Source organism: Meriones unguiculatus, chromosome X, assembly GCF_030254825.1.
Source record: "Meriones unguiculatus strain TT.TT164.6M chromosome X, Bangor_MerUng_6.1, whole genome shotgun sequence".
Classification (NCBI taxonomy): domain Eukaryota; kingdom Metazoa; phylum Chordata; class Mammalia; order Rodentia; family Muridae; genus Meriones; species Meriones unguiculatus.
In genome coordinates, this window is record NC_083369.1 from 40,160,488 (window position 1) to 40,179,704 (window position 19,217).

Below are 19,217 nucleotides of genomic sequence, written 5' to 3' on the forward strand. Positions count from 1 at the left end.
TTCCCAGCATTTATTCCCCCAGTTTTACCTACCATCACTATATAGCAGAGAAACAAGGATAGAGGGGAAAGAGGAATTAGAAAAATCCTGAATCTAATTTCTCTTCTTTTGTTTTGTCTTTAACCATGGCTACCAACAAACCATAACCTACCTGCCTAAATGATCAACAACCACCAACCCCACCTCTCAGAGGCCCTCAAATTTATATACCCTCTGAAAAGTTCCCAGATTTCCAAACCTCACACAATTGCACAAACTATCTGCTGCTGGCAAAACCATGCTTTTGCTAGAGCACGAGGCAAATCATAGTCAGAAGTTGTGAAGCAGTCCCATGTCCCCACACCTGAGATTAAAATGAAGGCACATTCTTATACTATTTCTGTGTTGTTTTATTTTTAAAGATCTGTTTATTATGTACACAGTGTTCAGCTTGCATGTACACCTGCACTCCAGAAGAGGGCACCAGATCTCATTATAGATGGGTGTGAGCCACCATGTGGTTGCTGGGAATTGAACTCAGGACCATTGGAAGAGCTCTGAACCTCTGAGCCATCTCTCAGGCCTTATTTCTGTGTTTTAACAGAAACCAAAATTTCAAAATTTTCACTACAGGGGAGTTTGAACCACATCTGCATAGTCAATTTGCTGATCTCCATTTCTACCTTTGTTGGTTCTGCTGGTAATAACATTTCACATTCTGGCTTTCCAACAGGACCAAGGTCTCTTACCCTTCTGTTCAGCGGAAAACCTATTAGAGAGGCCAATGGATTGCCATCGTTTGTTAATTAGTGGCCTGATTTCAAGTTCATGATATAGCTGCACCAGAGTTCATGGCAACGCTGTCCTTTTAGAGGAGAAACCCAGTTACCCAAAGGCACCATAACCAGATCAATGGGTAGGCGGATGGAAGGAGCATGGGTGAGATGGTGAGTATGTAGCTGCATTTCAGGAACACACACTGCATTAGAACTTTCTTCACTGCCCCTCCCAGTGCACACACTCAAAACACAAGAAGTTAATGCCCCCTACTTCTCTCAGTTCTATCAGCTATGAAGATTAATGTTAGAACTAACCGTTCCTTGGTAATAATAATAATAATAATAATAATAATAAGTATAACAGGTTAAAAACATTGTCTTCCTATGTTAAAGAAATCATTTCACGTAGACTTTTCCTTACAACTTTGGGCAGGTGGCAGTTTCTGGAGATTGAATACAAATTGAATCCATGCCAGTCAAGTACTCTACCACTGAGATAACTACATCCAAAGCCCCCATTTTACCTTTTATTTTGAGATAGGGTCTCACTAAGTTACCCAGGGTGGCCTTGAATTCACCCTGTAGTTCATGCCTTGAACTTTCAATTTTCCTGCCTCAAAATCCTGAGGGCTGGGTGAGATTCCAGGACCAACAATTTTCTTATTCTTAGAATGGGTTGTTTCCAAGATTTTTTTCCCATTAGCCACACCTACCAGTGGCTGCTCCATCCCACAGACCCAGAAGATGCCCTGCACACATTCTTCTACGTGCTCCCCACCCCCATAAAATTCTGATTGAGGTGTGAAGCCAGGCTAGCAGCACTTAGATTACCAGGTACTTCCTGGAGAGACTATTTCCATGAATCACTCAACTTGGGCCTACTTTAAAAGCCTTTTGACTCTGGCATCTTGATTCTTCTGCTGGATGATAAAGGAGCTACACTGCAATGGGGGCTATATGTAAGCTTCAGGTCCTCAAACAGTGTGTACAAGAAGACCACAGTTCAGCTTCCTGCTAACATCTATGACAGAATCTTATAGTAGGGTAGCAGGGGGATTAAGAGGCAGAGTTCTGGGGCAGGTGCAGAGAGTGTTCCTGAGGGAGAAGGCAAACCTAAAATTCCTTGACCTCATAAGGAAGCAACTTGATTCTGTATGGGGGGGTGGCATGGAGGAGTACTGAGCAATCACTCTGTATGCAGAGGCCTCTGGGAGAGGGGCCAGAATAGGAGGAGGGGGATGATGGGAAGTCTGATTTTGCCAAAACTAAAAAAAAAAAAAAAAAAAAAAAAAAAAAATTCATGAAGCAGCTGCTGAATGGGCAGAATATCTCTCTCTCTCTCTCTCTCTCTCTCTCTCTCTCTGCCCTACCCTGTCTCTCACTTACACACACTCCTTTCCAAGGTTCTCCTGTCTCTCTGTAATACAGTATCTTTTCCAGATATTAATATAGCACCATTTCCAGGGACAGAAGAGGGTATGGTCTTTTAAACCCATTCAAAAGCAACTCTTCATTGAGGACTTTGTATGTGGTCAAAACGGGGCTGTAGTGAGAATTCTGAAACTCTCCTTTCTTAAAAAATATATATATTATATATTATAAGAAATTATATTATATATATTATAAGAAAATGTGCTTTCATTTTAGTCCCAGGTGTTGGGATATGGGGCTGCTTTGAACTGTCCACAGCAGCTGACTATGATTTGCCTTGCGTTCTAGCGGAGGCTTGTGTGGTTTTGCCAGCTGCAGACAGTTTCTGTGACTGTGTGAGGTTTGGAATTCTGGGAACTTTCAGAGGGTACATAAATGCTAGGGCCCCGAGAGGTGGGGTTGGTGGTTGGTGGTGGTTCGGGGGGTTGGTTGTGGTTTGATAGTAGTCGTGCTCAAAGAAGAAACAAGGAGAAAAATTAGATTCAGGGATCTCTCTCCCCCCTGTATCCTTCCTCTCTTATGGAATGATAGGGGCCGAAACTGGGGGAATAAAGGCTGAGAAAAAGAACCCACAATATAGCAAAGGTCAAGTACACAAGGTTCCACCTCCTCATCATTGCCTACTTTAAACTTCTGTAGAGAATTGGCCTGTGACCTTCACCAAAGTGCCATGAGGCCAGCATAGAACTGATCACTATCACTATCATTTAAGACAGGAGTTCTCAACCTGTTTGTTGCAAACTTCTATTTCCAAAAAAAAAAAAAAAAAAAAAAATTACATTATGGTTCATAACAGTAGCAAAACTACAGTTATAAAGTAGCAACAGAAATAATTTTATGGTTGGGGGTTACCACAAAATGAGGAACTGTACTAAAGGGTTACAGCATAATTAGGAAAGTTGAGAAACACTGATTTAAGAGGTCAGGCATCCCAGGCATCTTTTCTGCATGTACTCCTCTTGTCTAGGTCTCTCCAATGAGGGGCAGCCTAACTAGATCCACATGACTTTGTGTACAATATAATGGTCATGGTCACTCTTCAGAGCAACGTTTCTCTGATCCAGACCCTGAGTAAGTCTCATGGTTTGCCTCTAGGCTGGTGGTTCTCAACCTGTGGTTTGCTAGCACTTTAAAAAGTCACATCAGATATCCTGCATAACAGATATTTATGTTACAATTGATAATAGCAGCCGGGCAGTAGTACCGCTCGCCTGTGATCCCAGCACTTGGGAGACAGAGGCAGGTGGATCTCTGTGAGTTTGAGGCCAGACTGGTCTATAAAGTGAGTCCAGGACAACCAAGGTTACACAGAGAAACCCTGTCTGAACAACCAAAAAAAAAATTTATAACAGGAAAATTGCAGTTAAGTACTAACAAAATTCATAGTTGGGGTCACCACAGCATGAGGATCTGTAGTAAAGGGTTGTAGCATTAAGGGTGAGACAAGTGCTTTGGACCCTGTGTAGGCCTCTAAGGTCACACCAAGCTGTCATCTGCCAGATGAGAGCTCTCCCCCAGAACTACTCAGGGCTCAAGGTAATGAGTCAGGCAGGTACAAGATGTACCCATCTACCCGCATCACACAGCGGGAACCTTCTGATTGTGCCCATTGGCATGCCCTGGGCCTTTGGAAGGCTGCTTCGTCCTGGAGTGCTGGCAGTCTCCCGGCCCAGTGCCCGCCCCATTTCCTCCAGGATGGAACTAGGGGCCAGAGAGGAAGACGGTGGGAATGGGCTAGTAAAGGTGCTCAGGCCAGGGCCATGGAGACTTGGAAGACAAGCAGAGATTGGTGGGAAGAGCAGAGGTCTGCGAGTGGCTACATTGGGTGATGAGCCCTTGTAGGGCAGCCATTTCATGGCACTTAGGAGCACAAAGACCTCACAGTAGTGCCAGGGGCTATGGTCGGCTTCGCTCTCAGTATTAGACTGTTCGCATTGCTGTGGACCAGGCTGCACTTGGGAAGAATGGGGAATGTAATCAGCGTGAAGTCAGTGACAAAGGTATGTGAGATCTCACAGTCTCCCAATCACAAGCCGGTTTTGGCCTGCTGAGAACCAGCACTTCCCAACCCTGAAGCAGGTCTCGCTCTGTTAATCTAGCTAACCCTGTCCCTAAGCGTCCTAGCTCTCTCAGAGTTAGTCTGGTCTGCTGCCCCTCCGGCTCTCCTGCAGGTCCCGCCCTCTTCCTGTTCTAGCCAATCCCACACAAGTGTGACATGTCTGTTCACAGCCTGTTCTCACTGGTAGACCGGTCTGCACCGGCCATTCTGGCGGGTTTGGGCCTGCCCTGTGGAATGTGCGCGATCTGCGCTGCCACGACTGTGACGCAAACGTGAGGGCTCTGTGACGCGACCTTAGCCACTCCTGAGGCGCTGGCGCTTCCTCTCCCGCGCTCCGAGCTGTCTCTTGGACCCTGTCTGTAGGCCCGGACCGCCCCTGGCGTTCAATACTGCTTCCCACTGCCATGGACGACTATGCCGGTTTGTCCGACAATGAACTGGCCGCAGTTCTACGCCAGTACAACATCCCACATGGGCCTGTCGTGGGTACGCTACAGTCGGTGGCGCAACAAATCTCTCTCGGGTCCCGCTTTCCCGCGCTCCTCCCTGAGTGTTCTCCCAACCTCCTCCTCCCCTCAGGTCCCCTCCCCGTGTTCCCCGGTGCTCTCAGGGTGCTCAGCTCGCACCCCCTGACCGCCTCGCACCCTGTGTCTGGTCAGGCTCCACTCGCAAGCTTTACGAAAAGAAAATCTTCGAGTATGAGACCCAGAGACGAAGGCTATCGACCCCCAACTCATCATCGTCTTCATTCTTTCGGTTGTCAGGTGAGCCCCCCAACCCCCTCCTCCCACAGAGCTGCTTGGGGGGGGTGGGGGTGGTAAGGCTTAGGGAGGGAGGGTGTGGCTGAAGCTACTGAGGGAGTAGGGGAAAGCCTGGAGAACAAATGGTCCTTCCTGTACTTCCCCCCTTGACTTGCAGACATGGATTCAGGCTCTGCTGACTCAAACATGTATGATCTGCCCAAAAAAGAGGACGCCTTACTTTACCAGAGCAAGGGTAAGGCACTTGTGGGTGGGACTGATATCTTTACCCCGTGTTTCAGGGATTTGATCAGAGGGAAACTTCAGCCCTTAGCCCCTCATTGCCGGTTCTCAGTGGCTCCAGAAGGGAGAAACTGGCACAACACACAAGCAAAATTTGGGGGCCCATGAGAGCACATACGGGGTACCACTTTCTCCTCTACCACTCTGTTCCTTTCCAAGACTATAATGAAGACTACTATGAGGAGAGGTATTTGACTACAAGGACTTATGAGGAGCCAGAGTCCCTGGGCATGTCCAAGAACTTCCGCCATCCAGGGACATCATTTGGAGATGCTGACACCTACCATCACCAGGTCAGTTGGCAGGCATACCTGGGTGCAGCTCGAGGGGATCCTAGGTAGGTTTGGATAAGTCTGAGGAGAAACTAGGTGCAAAAAGTGATTCTCAGGCCTTCAAACAGAGTTAATGTCAGCACACAGCTGTTGGTCAAAGTTCTACTTTGGGGCCTCCAAAACTGTAGATTTGGGGATGGGCCTGTAGCTCTGTGGAGATTCCATCTCCAGCAGCACACACAAATGTTTTGGAGGTCGTAAAGATTGAATTACTTTAATTGTGTACTTTTCTGTGGTTGCACACACGAGTGCTGGTGTCTGCAGAGGCCAAAGGTGTCAGATTCCTTTTAGGGGTGGAGCTACAGGTAGTTGTGAACTGCCTGATGTAAATGCTGAAAATTGAACTGAGGTACCTAGGAAGAATAGTATGTGCTCTTAACCACTGAGCCATCTCTCCAGCCCACAAGCATGTTTTTTTTTTTTCCACAAGCATTTTTGATCAGAGTATATGTGGCATCCCTTGCACTCTAGTCTGAGAATCCTGAGAAATAAAAGGATGGTGGGAAATTGTCAACAGGGATAGTAATTGAGTGTCAAGGCTCCACAGATAAAAAGGCCATGGGCCCAGAATGGTTTAGGAGGTCGGGGCAACGGTCTGGCTTTTAGGGTGTGATTAGAGTAGGCTGGCCAGAGACATTTGTGGGAAACCACCCTTCCCCCAGTTTTGAATCCCAACTATCTTGCAGGTGTCTGACGACATTTTCTCTTCTTCAGAAGAGGAAGGCAAGGATAGGTGAGTAGTGAACACATGTAGGGACAGGGACAGATTTGGGGCTCTGACTCTCCTGCCTACCTGTTTCCTTCTTTGCCACAGGGAATGCCCCATCTATGGCCGAGACAGTGCCTACCAGAGCATCGCACACTACCGCCCCATTTCCAATGTCTCCAGGAGCCCCCTTGGCTTATATTATCCTACATCCTCCACCTCTTCTATGTCCTCCACTTCATCTTCTCCTTCTTCATGGCTTACCCGTCGTGCCATTCGGCCAGAAAAGAAGGCCCCTGTTACTGCTCTGGGCCAGGATCGACAGGTCCCAATCTGGGGTCAACTGTTACTCTTTCTCATTTTTGCTGCCTTTCTGCTCTTGGTTTATTATTCCATACAAGCTGAAGAGGGCAACCCTTTCTGGATGGATCCCTGAAAGTTATTTGTTTCAGAGCAGCTCTTAACAGGAGTTTTGGCTGATTGCCTTAGCAGTGTTTTCTGGGGATGGGTGGGTAGGGGCTTTTTTGTGTGTGTTCTAGTTAGGGGGTGCAGGACCTAGCCTAGGGCAATGCTTATCTCCCACCTCATCCTGCCAAGAAAAACAGCAAATTCTGGCCTTCCACAGCCCAGTGGGCTCACATGTACCTTCCTCTGGCGCCTCCTAGCCCCATTGCCGCTGACCCTAAGAGGCTCACTGGGGGTTGGGGGGGAAACTTCACCTCATTAGAGGAAAACTTGGTAGTGGTGGTGGTGGTGGTTATCATGCATGCCTGTTTGTTGTCACCTTTTATTAACCAAAGGTCACCCTGGCTTTGTTATCATGAACACAATAAAAAACATGTTTATTTTTACCTTGTTGGCTCTTCCTACTGGGGTGGGAGCTGGCCTGTCATGGCACAGGTACTTGGTCTTGAATCTCATAAAATCACTGTGGTAGCTGGGCACGGTGACACATGCCTGTAATCCCAGCACTCAGGGAGGCAGCACCAGGCAGATTTCTGTGGGTTCAAGGACAGCCTGGTATACAAAAGGAGGTCTAGGACAGCCAGGGATACACAGAGAAACCCTGTCTCAGAAAAAAAATACTGTGGCATTTCCCTTCGGTTGTGCTTGGTCTTAAGGAAGGATTCAAATGCTACCCACAGACAAGTATATGTTTTGGTGTGGTATATGTATATGTATTTCTAGGCTCACTCCTTGAAGCACTTAAAACTACTTAGAAAAATAACTACCATGGAAGCAAATCTGTGGAAAAGCCCATGGGAAATGTAGGCAAAACTGCATGTATGAAAACACATGCAGATACTTTATCCAGGAAAGGCTCACACCAATATCTTAAGTTATAAGGACAGAGAAGAAATGAGGCATCCTGCCAGTAGATTGTTGCTGAGCTCCTGGGATTGGTGGTCGTTTGAAAAGTTTTTATCTAGTCATAGTGTGCCTCCTGGCACTCAGGAGGCAGAAACAGTGGGGCTACCCTGATATACATATTGGAATTCCGGGACAGTGTCTCAAAATGAAATTTTTAAGAATTAAATCATGGGCAGCAGAGATAATGGCTCAGTGGTTAAGGTACATGTTACTCTTCCAGATGACCAGGTTTAGTTCCCAATATCAACATACTGGTTCACAAATCATCTGTGGCTCCAGTTCCAGGGGAGCTAATGCCCTCTTCTGACTTCTGTGACCATTAGACATATATATGTATACATATATATATATATATATATATATATATATATATTCTTTAAAAAATCTCAAAAACAACCAGAAACGCAAGGTAAAGTTACATGGTATTTTTAGAAGTCAGCCAACAGTGGGAATTATCCCGGCTTCTCATCTGGTATAGCAAATACACAGTGTTTTTACATGCATCCTGGGCTCCTGAACATTCAGGGACTCTTAGCTGTGACCCTCACCAGCTACTGGCCATTTCTCTTTGTTTCATCTTACATTTGTGTGTGCCACTCCTGACCAAAAAAAAAAAAAAAAAGTTTTTTCAAGACACAGTTTCTCTGTGTAGCCTTGGCTGTTCTGGATTCACTTTGTACATCAGGCTGGCCTTGAACTCACAGAGATCCGCCTGCCTCTGCTTCCTGAGTGCTGGGATTACAGGTGTGTGCCACCGTGCCCGGCTCTAGCCAAAATGTTTTAATTAAAAAAAAAAATACTACATGAGGATGGCTAAGTCTGTAAGAACAACTGCCATCAAGCCTAACAATGAGAATCAGCATCAAGTTCTCTCACCTCCACGTGAAAGCCATGACACACACATTAGGCTTGCATAAATAACATATTTGTAAATACTTTAAGATGATAATAGGGCCAAGCTTGGTGGCACTCACTTTTAATTCTAGCACTGCAGAGGCCTGGGCACAAGGATCTTCTGAATTCAAGTCCAACCTGTGCTACACAGTGAAATCCTGCCTAAAAAAAATAATACATGGGGTCTGGAGAAATCACTCAGTAGATAAGAGGTTAAGAGCACCTGCTGATCTTCCAGAAGACAGGTTCAGTTCCCAGCATCCGTGTCTTACAGCTCACAAATGTCTGTAACTCCAGTATCAGATCACTGACATGTTTCTGGCATGCATGTAATGTGTATATCTTGGGCACACACAAACAGTTTATACAGGGTGGCGGTGGCACACACCTTAATCCAAGCACTCAGGGAGGCAGAAGCAGGTGGATCTCTGAGTTTGAGGCCAGCCTGGTCTACAGAGTGAGTTTCAGGACAGCCAGAACTAAACAGAGAAATCCTATCTTGAAAAACCAGGGCTGGAGAGATGGTTCAGCAGATGAGAGTGCTGTCTTTTCATCCAGAGGTCCTAAGTTGAATTCCCAGCAACCACATGGTGGCTCACAACCATCTAAAAATGTAGATCTGGTGCCCTCTTCTGGTGTGCAGGTGTACATGCAAACAGTACATTGCATACATAGTAAATAAACTATTTGTGTCTCTTTTATATATGAGTACACTGCATCTACATCATATATAAGAGGGCTTCAGATCTTATTATAGATGGTTGTGCTCTACTATCTATATGGTTGTGTTCTACCATCTATGGTTGTGGTTTCTGGGAATTGAACTCAGGTCCTCTGGAAGAGCAGACAAGTGCTCATAACTGCTGAGCCATCCCTCTAGCCCCATAAGTCTTTAAAATAATAAGTAAATATGGGGTTGGGGATTTAGCTCAGTGGTAAACCACTTGCCTAGTAAGCACAGGCCCTGATTTGGTCCTCAGCTATTAAGAAAGAAAGAGAGAGAGAGAGAGAGAGAGAGAGAGAGAGAGAAAGAAAGAAGAAGAAAGAAAGGAGGATGGGCATATACTTGGTAGAGTGCTTGCCTAGTATGCATAAAATCCTGGGATGGATCCCCAGCACTACATAAGTTTGGTGTAGTGGTTCACTAGGTATTTGTGGCATTCCAGAGATGAAGGCAGAAGAATCAGAAGTGCAAAGTCATTCTCAGGTATATTAGTGAATTATAGGCCAGCTTGGGATTTAGGAGACAGTCTCAGAAAAAGAAATGATGCAGAAAAACATAAGCCAACTAGACATGGTGGTGTGATGCATACCTGCAATCTCAGCACTCTGGATACAGAAATGGGGTTACCAGGGTAGAGGCCAGCCTGGGCAACTCAGGGACCCCAGGCAATGTTCCCCCCAAATGAGTTATTTCTCTGTTTTTCACCACACACAGCCCTAAATCTCTATTGTTTGTTGCAAATCATTTCCACCTGACTGCTTCCCAGCACCTCACTACTATGTCTATAAACCAGGTTACTGCTTCTGCTCGTCACCATCTCAGTTCCAATGTAAAGGACTGAAATCTGGCCCTAGCTGTCCATTATAGGTGGTAAGCATGCTACTTCCTTCTAAGTCAATACTAAGTATATAAACGTTCTGTTTATGCACAATGATTCTGTTCATAAGCAGGCAAATTCCCAACAGCCAACTGCTTCAGGAGCTGCTCACACAGTACACTGAGGAGGTACTTGATGTTTGGGATGGCTATTGGATTCTTCTGATGAGGATCAGGCAGAAGCAGGTGGGGCATAACACCTGCACTAGGGCCTGTGGTGGAATTCAGACTGTCCTTCCAAAGCCAAGAGGCAGTGATAGATGGTGAGGAGAAAAGGGACAGCACAGAAGGGGATCTAGGCTCAGAAAAGCTCAAGAACAGGGATTTCTGTCAGACTTTGGAAAAAAGGGGCTCCCCTCTACCTCAGGTCCCAAATCTGTGGCAGGTAGGGAGTACATAGCAGCTGTGTATGTGTCTATATGGCAATTTCATACTTTCTGGCATAGAGTAAGAAAAGGAAGATGACCTTACTGTGTCAGACTCCTCCAATTTTCATTTCCTCATTCCCTTAAGGGCTCCCAGGTTCATCCATGGCCAAGAACCAAACAAAGTCCCTGGGGACAGAAGAGATGACTCAGGGGTTAAGAGCACTGACTGCTCTTCCAAAGGACCTGGGTTCAGGTAACAGCACCTACATGGTTGCTGATAACTCTGTAACTCCAGTTCCAGGGAATCTGATGGCTGCTTCTGGCCTCCACAGGTACAAGGTTTGTACGTAGTGCACATATGTATATAGAGACATACACTTATGTACATAAAAATTAATAAAAGGGCTCCTGGGGGCTCTAAGCCTTCCCTAGGGCTTCCTAGCAACCTACCTGCACTCCTCTCAGATGATGATGATGATAATGATGATGATTTTTGTTTTTCAAGACAGGGTTTCTCTTTGTAGCCTTGGCTGTCCTGGACTCACTTTGAAGATCAGCCTGGCCTCGAACTCACAGAAATCCGCCTGCCTCTGTCTCCCAGAGTGCTGGGATTACAGACATGCATCACGGCGCCCAGCTCCCCTCACATTCTTGAGGCCTCTCATTTTGGCTTCATCCTCTACTTCCAGGGATTTTTAAGAGTTATGATGTTCCAGCTCCATTGAATCCTAAGGGTTCTAGTACCTCAAAAAGGCACATGAATGCCCAAAGATAAACAAAGTGTTGTACCACAAGGCTTATGAAGGCTCCTGTGGGCCTCCAAGTGAAATAAAGGCCTTCAGCTCTGTAGGGCTCCAGAAGCCACTTTCCAAGACCTAAGGGGCATCTGTGACTCCATCCTCTAAAAGTTCCCAAAATGTTCAGAGTTGCCAGTGGTCAAGACTCCTGAGGGCTAAAGAACTCTACAACCCTCCCCCGGGCTCCAGTTGCCTATAGACACATCAGGGTATATGTAGTTGCCCAAAGTCAACAAAAGGCTGTGCCAGACACTGATCAAGCTCCCAATTACCTCCATCTATGACACTTTCAAATTGCATTGAAAGTGCAATATGCACAGTCACCATGACTGTGTGTTAGGCCCTGATGACAAGGGAGGAGCCTAGCAGCTGGAGGTGTGGGTGGGAGGGGCATAGCAGAATTAGTGTGGGAAGAGGTCCAGGAAGGCCTGTGCTCTGTAGGGCAAGACAAGCACAGTATACACACATCTATGAGTTAACATACAGAAGGGGGTAGCTAAAGGGTTCTTGTGCCTGACTTCCATGTGATAAAGCCAGAATTTGCACTAGGAGGGCACCTGCTGAACAGTGATCACCTGGCATAGATAGGATATCATGAACCTCAAGCTGGCCTTGTATAGCCAAGAATGACTTAGAACTCCTGATCTTCCTGCTTCAATTTTCAAATACTGGGATTACAGGTGTGTGTCACACTATTCAGAATATTAAGTGCTGGGGGTGGAACCCAGGGCTTTGTGCCTACTAGGTAAGTACTGTACAAATTGAGCCACATCCCACTAGCCAGAATCTCATCTAAAAAGAGAACCCAAGGGGCTGGATCGATGGCTCAGAGGTTAAGAGCACTTGCTGTGTATCAGAAAGCCACCTGTAGCATTCCTAAAAACAAACAAACAAAACAAAATTCCTTTATTTGAGGTGTTTAGGCCACTACCTCCCTTCCACCAACACCCTAACCTTAAGTATGAGAAAGTTAGTGGGGGGAGGGAGGCCAGACCCCTTTACTTCTCCTGGCTGTTTGGGGCCAATGGGTTCTTTTAGGGCTCTATACCAAGCTCCATCAAATGCAGATGCAGCTAGCAGTCTCCTCCATGCTGCTGTGACCCCATCTGTCTGCTCTATACAGCCACACCTCTCTAGTCTCTCCAAACTGCCACATGCTATATGCCAATACCAAATGCCATCACTTCTCTTTCTCAGCTCTCATATTTATACCTACAGTGTCCTAGATCACATCCCTCTCCATGCCCACGTGGAAGGCTGTTATCAGCAGGCAAAGATCATGCTCTGCACTTGACATTTAACAGATATGAACTAACCATAGCCCAACTAACATCCCACACTTGGGATTAAAACAAAGGAATATTTATGTAACACACAAAGAAACCAAAACTTCCATTACAGACTGCTCTTCTAGAGGTCCTGAGTTCAATTCCCAGCAACCATATGGTGGCTCATAACCATCTATAGTGAGGTCTGGTGCCCTCTTCTGATGTGCAGGTGTACATGCAGACAGAACACTGTATACATAATAAATAAATAAATCTTTAAAAGAGAGAGAGAGAGAGAGAGAGAGAGAGAGAGAGAGAACCCAAGCATTGACAGACAATGGGGTACATAAGAAAGGACAAAACTGGGACTGGATCATCACCTTTTACTTTCTTTTTGTGCTGGATCCAGATGTTCTACACCTAGTACTAGCAGGCTTCCTGGTCTGAGGGAAGTTCACAGAAGACACTTCCCAGGAGACAGGCAGACACAACTAGATAAAGTCCTTCCTTTGGTCCATTGGTATTGTTGTTCAACAGCCAGGGTAGAGAGGAGGGCCTGACACTCCGGGAGCCTCCAGAAGCTGCCCACCTGAACAGGAGACAAAAAAAGGTAGCCATGGCAAGTCCAAAGAGCAGAACGGGATGAGACATACACAAGGTTGTGAGCCACCACAATACGGATGCTGGGAACCGACCAGTTCCGGGTCTTGTGGAAGAGAAGCAAGTGCTCTTCACCGCTGAGCCATCTCTCCAGCCCTGTGCCTACCATCCTGGACAGACCCACAGAAAACTCCTGGCCACACAGGAAATACAGAGGCTCCAGAGGCTTCCAGGAGGAGGCAGGCCAGGCCACATGGCCAAGAATCTGCAGTGGGGTGGAGATGTGCAACCACAATGGATTCCATGCTCTGGCTCTCTTGGCCAACAGGTACCAGAACTTGGTCAAGAGAGTACAGATACCAGAACTGAGGTCAAGGCCACATGGCCATTTGTCATCCACAGCCTGACCTCCTACCACATGAGACCAAAAAGGAGAATGGGCTCATTGGCTCCAGCTGGAGGCAGGGCCCAAAGACTGCAAGTTCAGGCTGGCCTCAGGGGAGGGCATGGGCTGGGCCCAGCTGACCATTTCTCCTCCCTTAATCAGGCTGACACTCTGCTCAACCCCCCACCCACCCCTATAAGGAAAGGGGGATAATGCCTTCAGTAGAGCTCCCCTTAGCAATTGGGGCCATAGCGCTTATACCCCACCAGAACCCTTATGACTTGTGGTCAGGGACACACTGGGAGCAGTTTCTGGAGACCCAGGTATATGACAGCCTGGCCATGGTGTTCAATACAGCTCTACTAGAAGGAGAAAGAGTATCAGGGAGCTACCAATAAAGGATGGGTCAATGAGTCAAGATTATACCTATCTACAGAGAGGCCCATGAGGGGACTCCATGACAAAGGCACCAGGCAAATGTGAAGTGGCAGACCTAACTCCCCAACCCTTGTTCTCTAAGTCCTTCCCAGACAGGAGAAGCCTGACTCCTTGCTGACTCCCTGCTCCCTACCTTACAATCAAAGCATGGGAAAGATGGCTCATATCCAAGAAGATATAACAGATAACTCTGAGTGTGCATGTATACTGAACCTGGCTGTGTCTCAAAGAGCCCAAGGACACTCAGCCCTGTACCAGGCAAAAAGAATATCTCATGTACTACAAAAATACTCATGCTGGGAAGGCCTGAGAGACTGTGCTCCTGGGGATCATGATTCGCAAAGCAGGGGCCAGCCATAGCCAACCATTCAGACACATAAAATAAATACATCTAAGGGATGAAGAGATGGGTCAGCTGTAAGAGAACTTGTTCTCCCAAAGGATCTTAAATCAGTTCCCAGCACCTACAATAACTCCAGTTCTAGGTGATCTGATACCCTCTTCCGTCCTCTGCCATCTTCAAACATGCATGTGGTGCACTTATATGCATGCATGCAAAACACTCATACACATAAAAATAAATGGCTGGGTGTAGTCTCACAGGGCTTCAGTCTCAACATTCTCAACATTGCAGACATAGCCGGGTGGATCCCTGTGAGACAGAGGCCAGCCTGATCTATACATAGCTAGTTTCAGGCCAGCCAGAGTGACAGTCACATCCTGTCCTCCCCCAAAAAATGTTTAATTGAAAGAGAGGCCAAAATACATAAATAGATGGTGTTTAAATGTTTAAAATAAGTAAATAAATCTAAACAATATTTAAAATGTCAAAGAATAGAAGTGCCATTTATGTGGAGGGCACCTGCCACACAGCAGTTTGAGTCTAAGGCAAGGAAGGTGCAGACAGTGTTGCAGAAGAATGACAATAGGAAAAAGCTTGACTGCTGTGGATGACTCTGGGAGAATTATCTTCCCACAGCAGTAAGATGCTAGCTACAGGCGGGGTGTGGTGGCACATGCCTTTAATTTCAGTACTATGGAGGCAGAAGCTGGTTTGTGTGAGTTTCATGCCAGCTTGGTTAGGCCAGCCAAGGTCACAACATAATGAGAACCTGTATTAAAAAAAAAAAAAAAAAAAAAGCTAGATTCTCCAGATAAATAACCAGCTACCTCCACAACTCCACAAATACCAATCAGGGCAGAACTGACAGGACACACAGCTGTTTTCAGGAGATAGATGACAGTGTGTGGGGATAAATTACTGTACAGAAGCCTACAGGAACTAGGTGACTGTCACAGGGAAGCAATTTGGCAGAAGCAACCTAGTAGCTCTGGGGTGGGGCTGGGACTCCTAAGCATGTTGGAACAAGCTAAGCCTGTGTACCCAGGGAGCTGCATCTTGGGAACTGTAGAGAGGGGAGCCTCCTGGTCCCTATACTTCTAGAAAAGCCAGTGGCTTTCCCTACAGTACTGTCCCTATGCTTCCTTAAGGTGACACTAGAGCCGCAAAGTCAGTTTCAGTGACTGATGCCCAGACACGTGCTCCTGGGTCGAAATATTCCCCTTCTGGTGTCTCCCTGGACTATAACCTTATATGGGAGAGTAGTCAGTAGTTAGTTGCCTATCCTCCTGACACACCCAGATGCACGTTTTTAACTATTCATAGAGAAAAAAAAAAAAAGGGACGTGCCACACCTTGTTTTTCCTTTGGAACCCGGTACAGAGGGTATCTGATGCTTCTAGTGGGGCGTGGCCCAAGGCACTGTGACCCGCCTCTTTACCTAGCTAGAGGTGGTGGTATTGTCAACGTCCTCTGCCCAGTCTCCAATCTCCCTAAGAACATAACATCTGTTTCCGAGTTACAGTGAGTGGGGCGGGCCCAACTAGCGAGGACCGTGACAGCCTACAGAAGCTGGAGAGCAATCAAGGGCTTATCTTGGTGCTCTTTGTAGGCTCCTTGATGCGGGTTGGAGCTTTGTGGGTGCGTCTCCTGCTCCAGCCTAATGACAAAGGAACTTTGAGTTCCTAGCATGGCGCTTTCGCGCCATTTCCTGTAACACTGAGGAAAGCCTGAACAACAACTATGGAGCACCATAAACTGCTGAATACCTGCATGACCGTCCAGTTCCACTGAGAAAAACTTTTTTTTTCTTTTGACGTCTTAGAATATTGTAAGTCACTCGTTAAAGGAAAGTCCGTCAATGGCTCCCCACCCAACATGGCCAAGCGGAAGCAGGTTTCTCTTGTCTATGTGTCGAAACCTCATTCGCCAGCACGCGGCTCCCTATTCCGGTGTTCAGTCACCGATGCACTCTGCGCATGTGTCGGTCCAGCCTGGTACGCATGCGCACAGCCTCACTGTATCTATGATCCTGGCGTCTGGTAGAGCGTCGACACCACCCCCTGGCTGAGACTCTATGGTTCCTGTACAGAAAGATAGGCCTCCTATATAAGGCATGCGCAGGCGAGGGAGCGTCTCTTTTTCTCCGGCGCGGTGAGTGAGTTCAGTCCGTTTTTGTCGTTCGGTGGTTTCGTCGTTCTTTGGAGCTTACGTATATACTTTGTATCTGTGTACTTACTTTAACTGTTACATTGCAGCCACAGACGTTCCTATTGTCATCATGGGCCGCCGCCCCGCCCGGTGGTGAGTTGCTGAACCCATGCAGTTTTCCTACTGTAAAAACGGAGGAATTATTGAATTTCGTTCAGAAGACACTTGTTGGGGGTGGACTATCCATCACTCAGCGACTCTGAACTCACCCCAGGTTTTCTCTAACACTTTACTGGGAGCTTTGTTTTGTCGAGGTTGTGGGTGGATTGACCCAGGAGTAGTTAAAGCTCTTCTGTAAGGCTTGAAGCAAGTTCATATGCATCCATACCTCTGTCTCACAAATAAACCTTGTCGTAAAGACTTCTATATCTTTTTGGATTCTCTGTCCGGGCCTTGTGCTTTGGTTTCAACTGGACCCTAAGGGCTGACCAGGGACAGTGGGCACCACGTAGCCGCGTGTCCTATAGAGGGCGCCATATTTTTTTTTCACGTGGCCAAGGCGGGTCTTGTGTCACATGCTCTCAAGTCTTGAGGAAAAATTGTGTTATAACACCTTCCTGGTATAGGGGATCACCCGTAAGAGTTTCCCGAAAGGGAGACTGAATTCAGAGTTGGTCATTTCCCATTGTCGCTAGTGCTTACTGTTGTTTAGCACCCTTATCACCTGAGTTTCCTTTCTCCTGTAGTTACCGATATTGTAAGAACAAGCCGTACCCAAAGTCTCGCTTCTGCCGGGGTGTCCCTGGTAAGTACTGACAAACCTTGAAGACTGGATTAGTGGTTTTGTCTAGTTCTCCACCTCGTTTATTTATACCATGTGGTTTTTTTTTCAGATGCTAAGATTAGAATCTTTGACTTGGGTCGGAAGAAGGCAAAAGTTGATGAATTCCCACTTTGTGGCCACATGGTGTCAGATGAATATGAACAACTCTCTTCTGAAGGTGAGACTTCTTTTTAGTTGACATTTCTTCCTGACTATACTCTTTTCAAGGTTGGTAATTGGTAATTTATCCCATTGCCTTTATGCCATCCTCTTTGGCTGGTGTTTCTCTGCCCCTCAGCACTGGAGGCTGCCCGTATTTGTGCTAACAAATACATGGTAAAGAGTTGTGGCAAGGATGGCTTTCATATTCGAGTGAGGCTCCACCCTTTCCATGTCATCAGAATCAACAAGATGTTGTCCTGTGCTGGGGCTGACAGGTAAGCAGGCAGTTTGCACCCTTTTCTGTAATTTTGGGTTTGGTGTTGCACTAGTAAAGGCAGACAATCTGGAGAGATTGCTCTGATTAAGAGCTCTTACTGCTCTTGCAGGGGAACCAGGTTTGTTCAATTCTCAGCACACACATGGTGGCTCATAGCCACCTCTAATTCTAGGAGATCCAGTGCTGGTTTCTGACAGTGCCAGGTGGTGTACAAGCATAATACAGGCAGGACACTGAAATAAAGTTAATTTTAAAAAGGATGTAGAGACAGCTACATATTGTTACTTATGTTCACTTTCTGGGGGAAAGAAGCTAGGGCAAGGACTGGCATGTGGGTTTTAATGGATATGTCTTGAATTCATAGCCAGAACTCTGCCACAAATAAGTAAAAATAAAATCCTGACTAAGGCTTATTAGCCTTTGGGTCCCAAATAACAGGGAAAACTTATGTGACTTAATGTGCTTCAGATCATCTCCCAGTGGGTACAGGTTGGGTAGATGTTGGAAGGGCTAGTAATGGCCTCCCAAATGATTCTTTAGGCTGTCACCACAGCCCAGGAATATTTAGGGGAGGATTCTCTCCCCCTCTTTTTGCAGCTAATAAGCCGACCAAATCCCTTTCCCTTGGGAACTTGGTGTGCAATGGTTGCAAACAGCAGACTTCCTTGGTGTAGTGTATGCAGCCTGTTACTTTATATGGGTTGCCCCAAGGGACCTTGGAGACATTTTTTTCTGGCAGTTATTCAAATTTCTGATCTTAATGCTGTCCCCAATCTAGGCTCCAGACAGGTATGCGAGGTGCCTTTGGGAAGCCCCAGGGCACAGTGGCCAGGGTTCACATTGGCCAGGTCATCATGTCCATCCGCACCAAACTTCAGAATAAGGAGCATGTGATTGAGGCTCTGCGTAGAGCCAAGTTCAAGTTCCCTGGCCGCCAGAAGGTAAGTGGTGTTAATTTTTCTCTGTTTTCTTGTCCTGGTCCTCCTCGCTGAAGTTTTCTTTCCCTCTAGATCCACATCTCAAAGAAGTGGGGCTTCACCAAGTTTAATGCGGATGAATTTGAAGACATGGTTGCTGAGAAGCGGCTCATTCCTGATGGCTGTGGGGTCAAATATATCCCCAATCGTGGTCCCCTGGACAAGTGGAGAGCCTTGCATTCCTGAGTGCTACCACAGTGTTCTCCTTGTACCCTACCAAATCATATTCAGTAATAAATCTCAGATCCAATCTGCTTATACATTTGGTTTGGTTTTGTTTTGTTTTTGAGACAGTTTTTCTGTAACCTTGGCTGGATTCATTTTTGACCAGACTGGCCTTGAACTTAAAAGTTTGTTTGATCAAAGGGTTAAAGTTGGTGATTTTATTAATATTTTAAAGCCTGGATATCCCTGGCAGAGTCATGCAATTTATGAAG

The 19,217-nt window shown here is 46.5% G+C and overlaps 2 protein-coding genes, 1 long non-coding RNA gene and 1 other non-coding gene across 5 annotated transcripts; 3 read left to right on the forward strand and 1 right to left on the reverse strand.

Annotated features, from left to right (window-relative positions):
• The first annotated feature begins 4,410 nt into the window (after window positions 1–4,410).
• Emd (emerin) lies at window positions 4,411–7,180 on the forward strand. Of its 2 annotated transcripts, XM_021659269.2 has the most exons (6): window positions 4,415–4,734; window positions 4,908–5,012; window positions 5,167–5,244; window positions 5,451–5,584; window positions 6,310–6,356; window positions 6,438–7,180. In XM_021659269.2, the coding sequence occupies exons 1-6, from the start codon at window positions 4,653–4,655 to the stop codon at window positions 6,763–6,765; spliced, it is 774 nt and encodes a 257-aa protein (XP_021514944.1). In that variant the 5' UTR covers window positions 4,415–4,652; the 3' UTR covers window positions 6,766–7,180. The 2 variants fall into 2 exon arrangements, with proteins under 2 accessions (XP_060230536.1, XP_021514944.1); XM_060374553.1 differs by lacking the exon at window positions 6,310–6,356 and having other exon boundaries at window positions 4,411–4,734; window positions 6,438–6,734.
• Window positions 7,181–12,993: 5,813 nt separating this feature from the next.
• LOC132650153 (uncharacterized) lies at window positions 12,994–16,442 on the reverse strand. Its single transcript, XR_009588549.1, has 2 exons — window positions 16,160–16,442; window positions 12,994–13,216 (listed from the first exon to the last, which is right to left on the reverse strand). It is a non-coding gene; the product is annotated as an uncharacterized LOC132650153 (long non-coding RNA).
• A 55-nt stretch (window positions 16,443–16,497) lies between these two features.
• Window positions 16,498–19,040, forward strand: Rpl10 (ribosomal protein L10). The gene is made up of 7 exons (XM_021659299.2): window positions 16,498–16,544; window positions 16,649–16,694; window positions 17,288–17,346; window positions 17,435–17,542; window positions 17,663–17,801; window positions 18,582–18,744; window positions 18,814–19,040. Exons 2-7 carry the CDS (start codon window positions 16,672–16,674, stop codon window positions 18,964–18,966), a joined length of 645 nt encoding a protein of 214 aa, XP_021514974.1. The 5' UTR covers window positions 16,498–16,544; window positions 16,649–16,671; the 3' UTR covers window positions 18,967–19,040.
• LOC132650201 (small nucleolar RNA SNORA70) lies at window positions 18,395–18,531 on the forward strand. Its single transcript, XR_009588587.1, has one exon. It is a non-coding gene; the product is annotated as a small nucleolar RNA SNORA70 (small nucleolar RNA).
• Window positions 19,041–19,217: the final 177 nt, after the last annotated feature.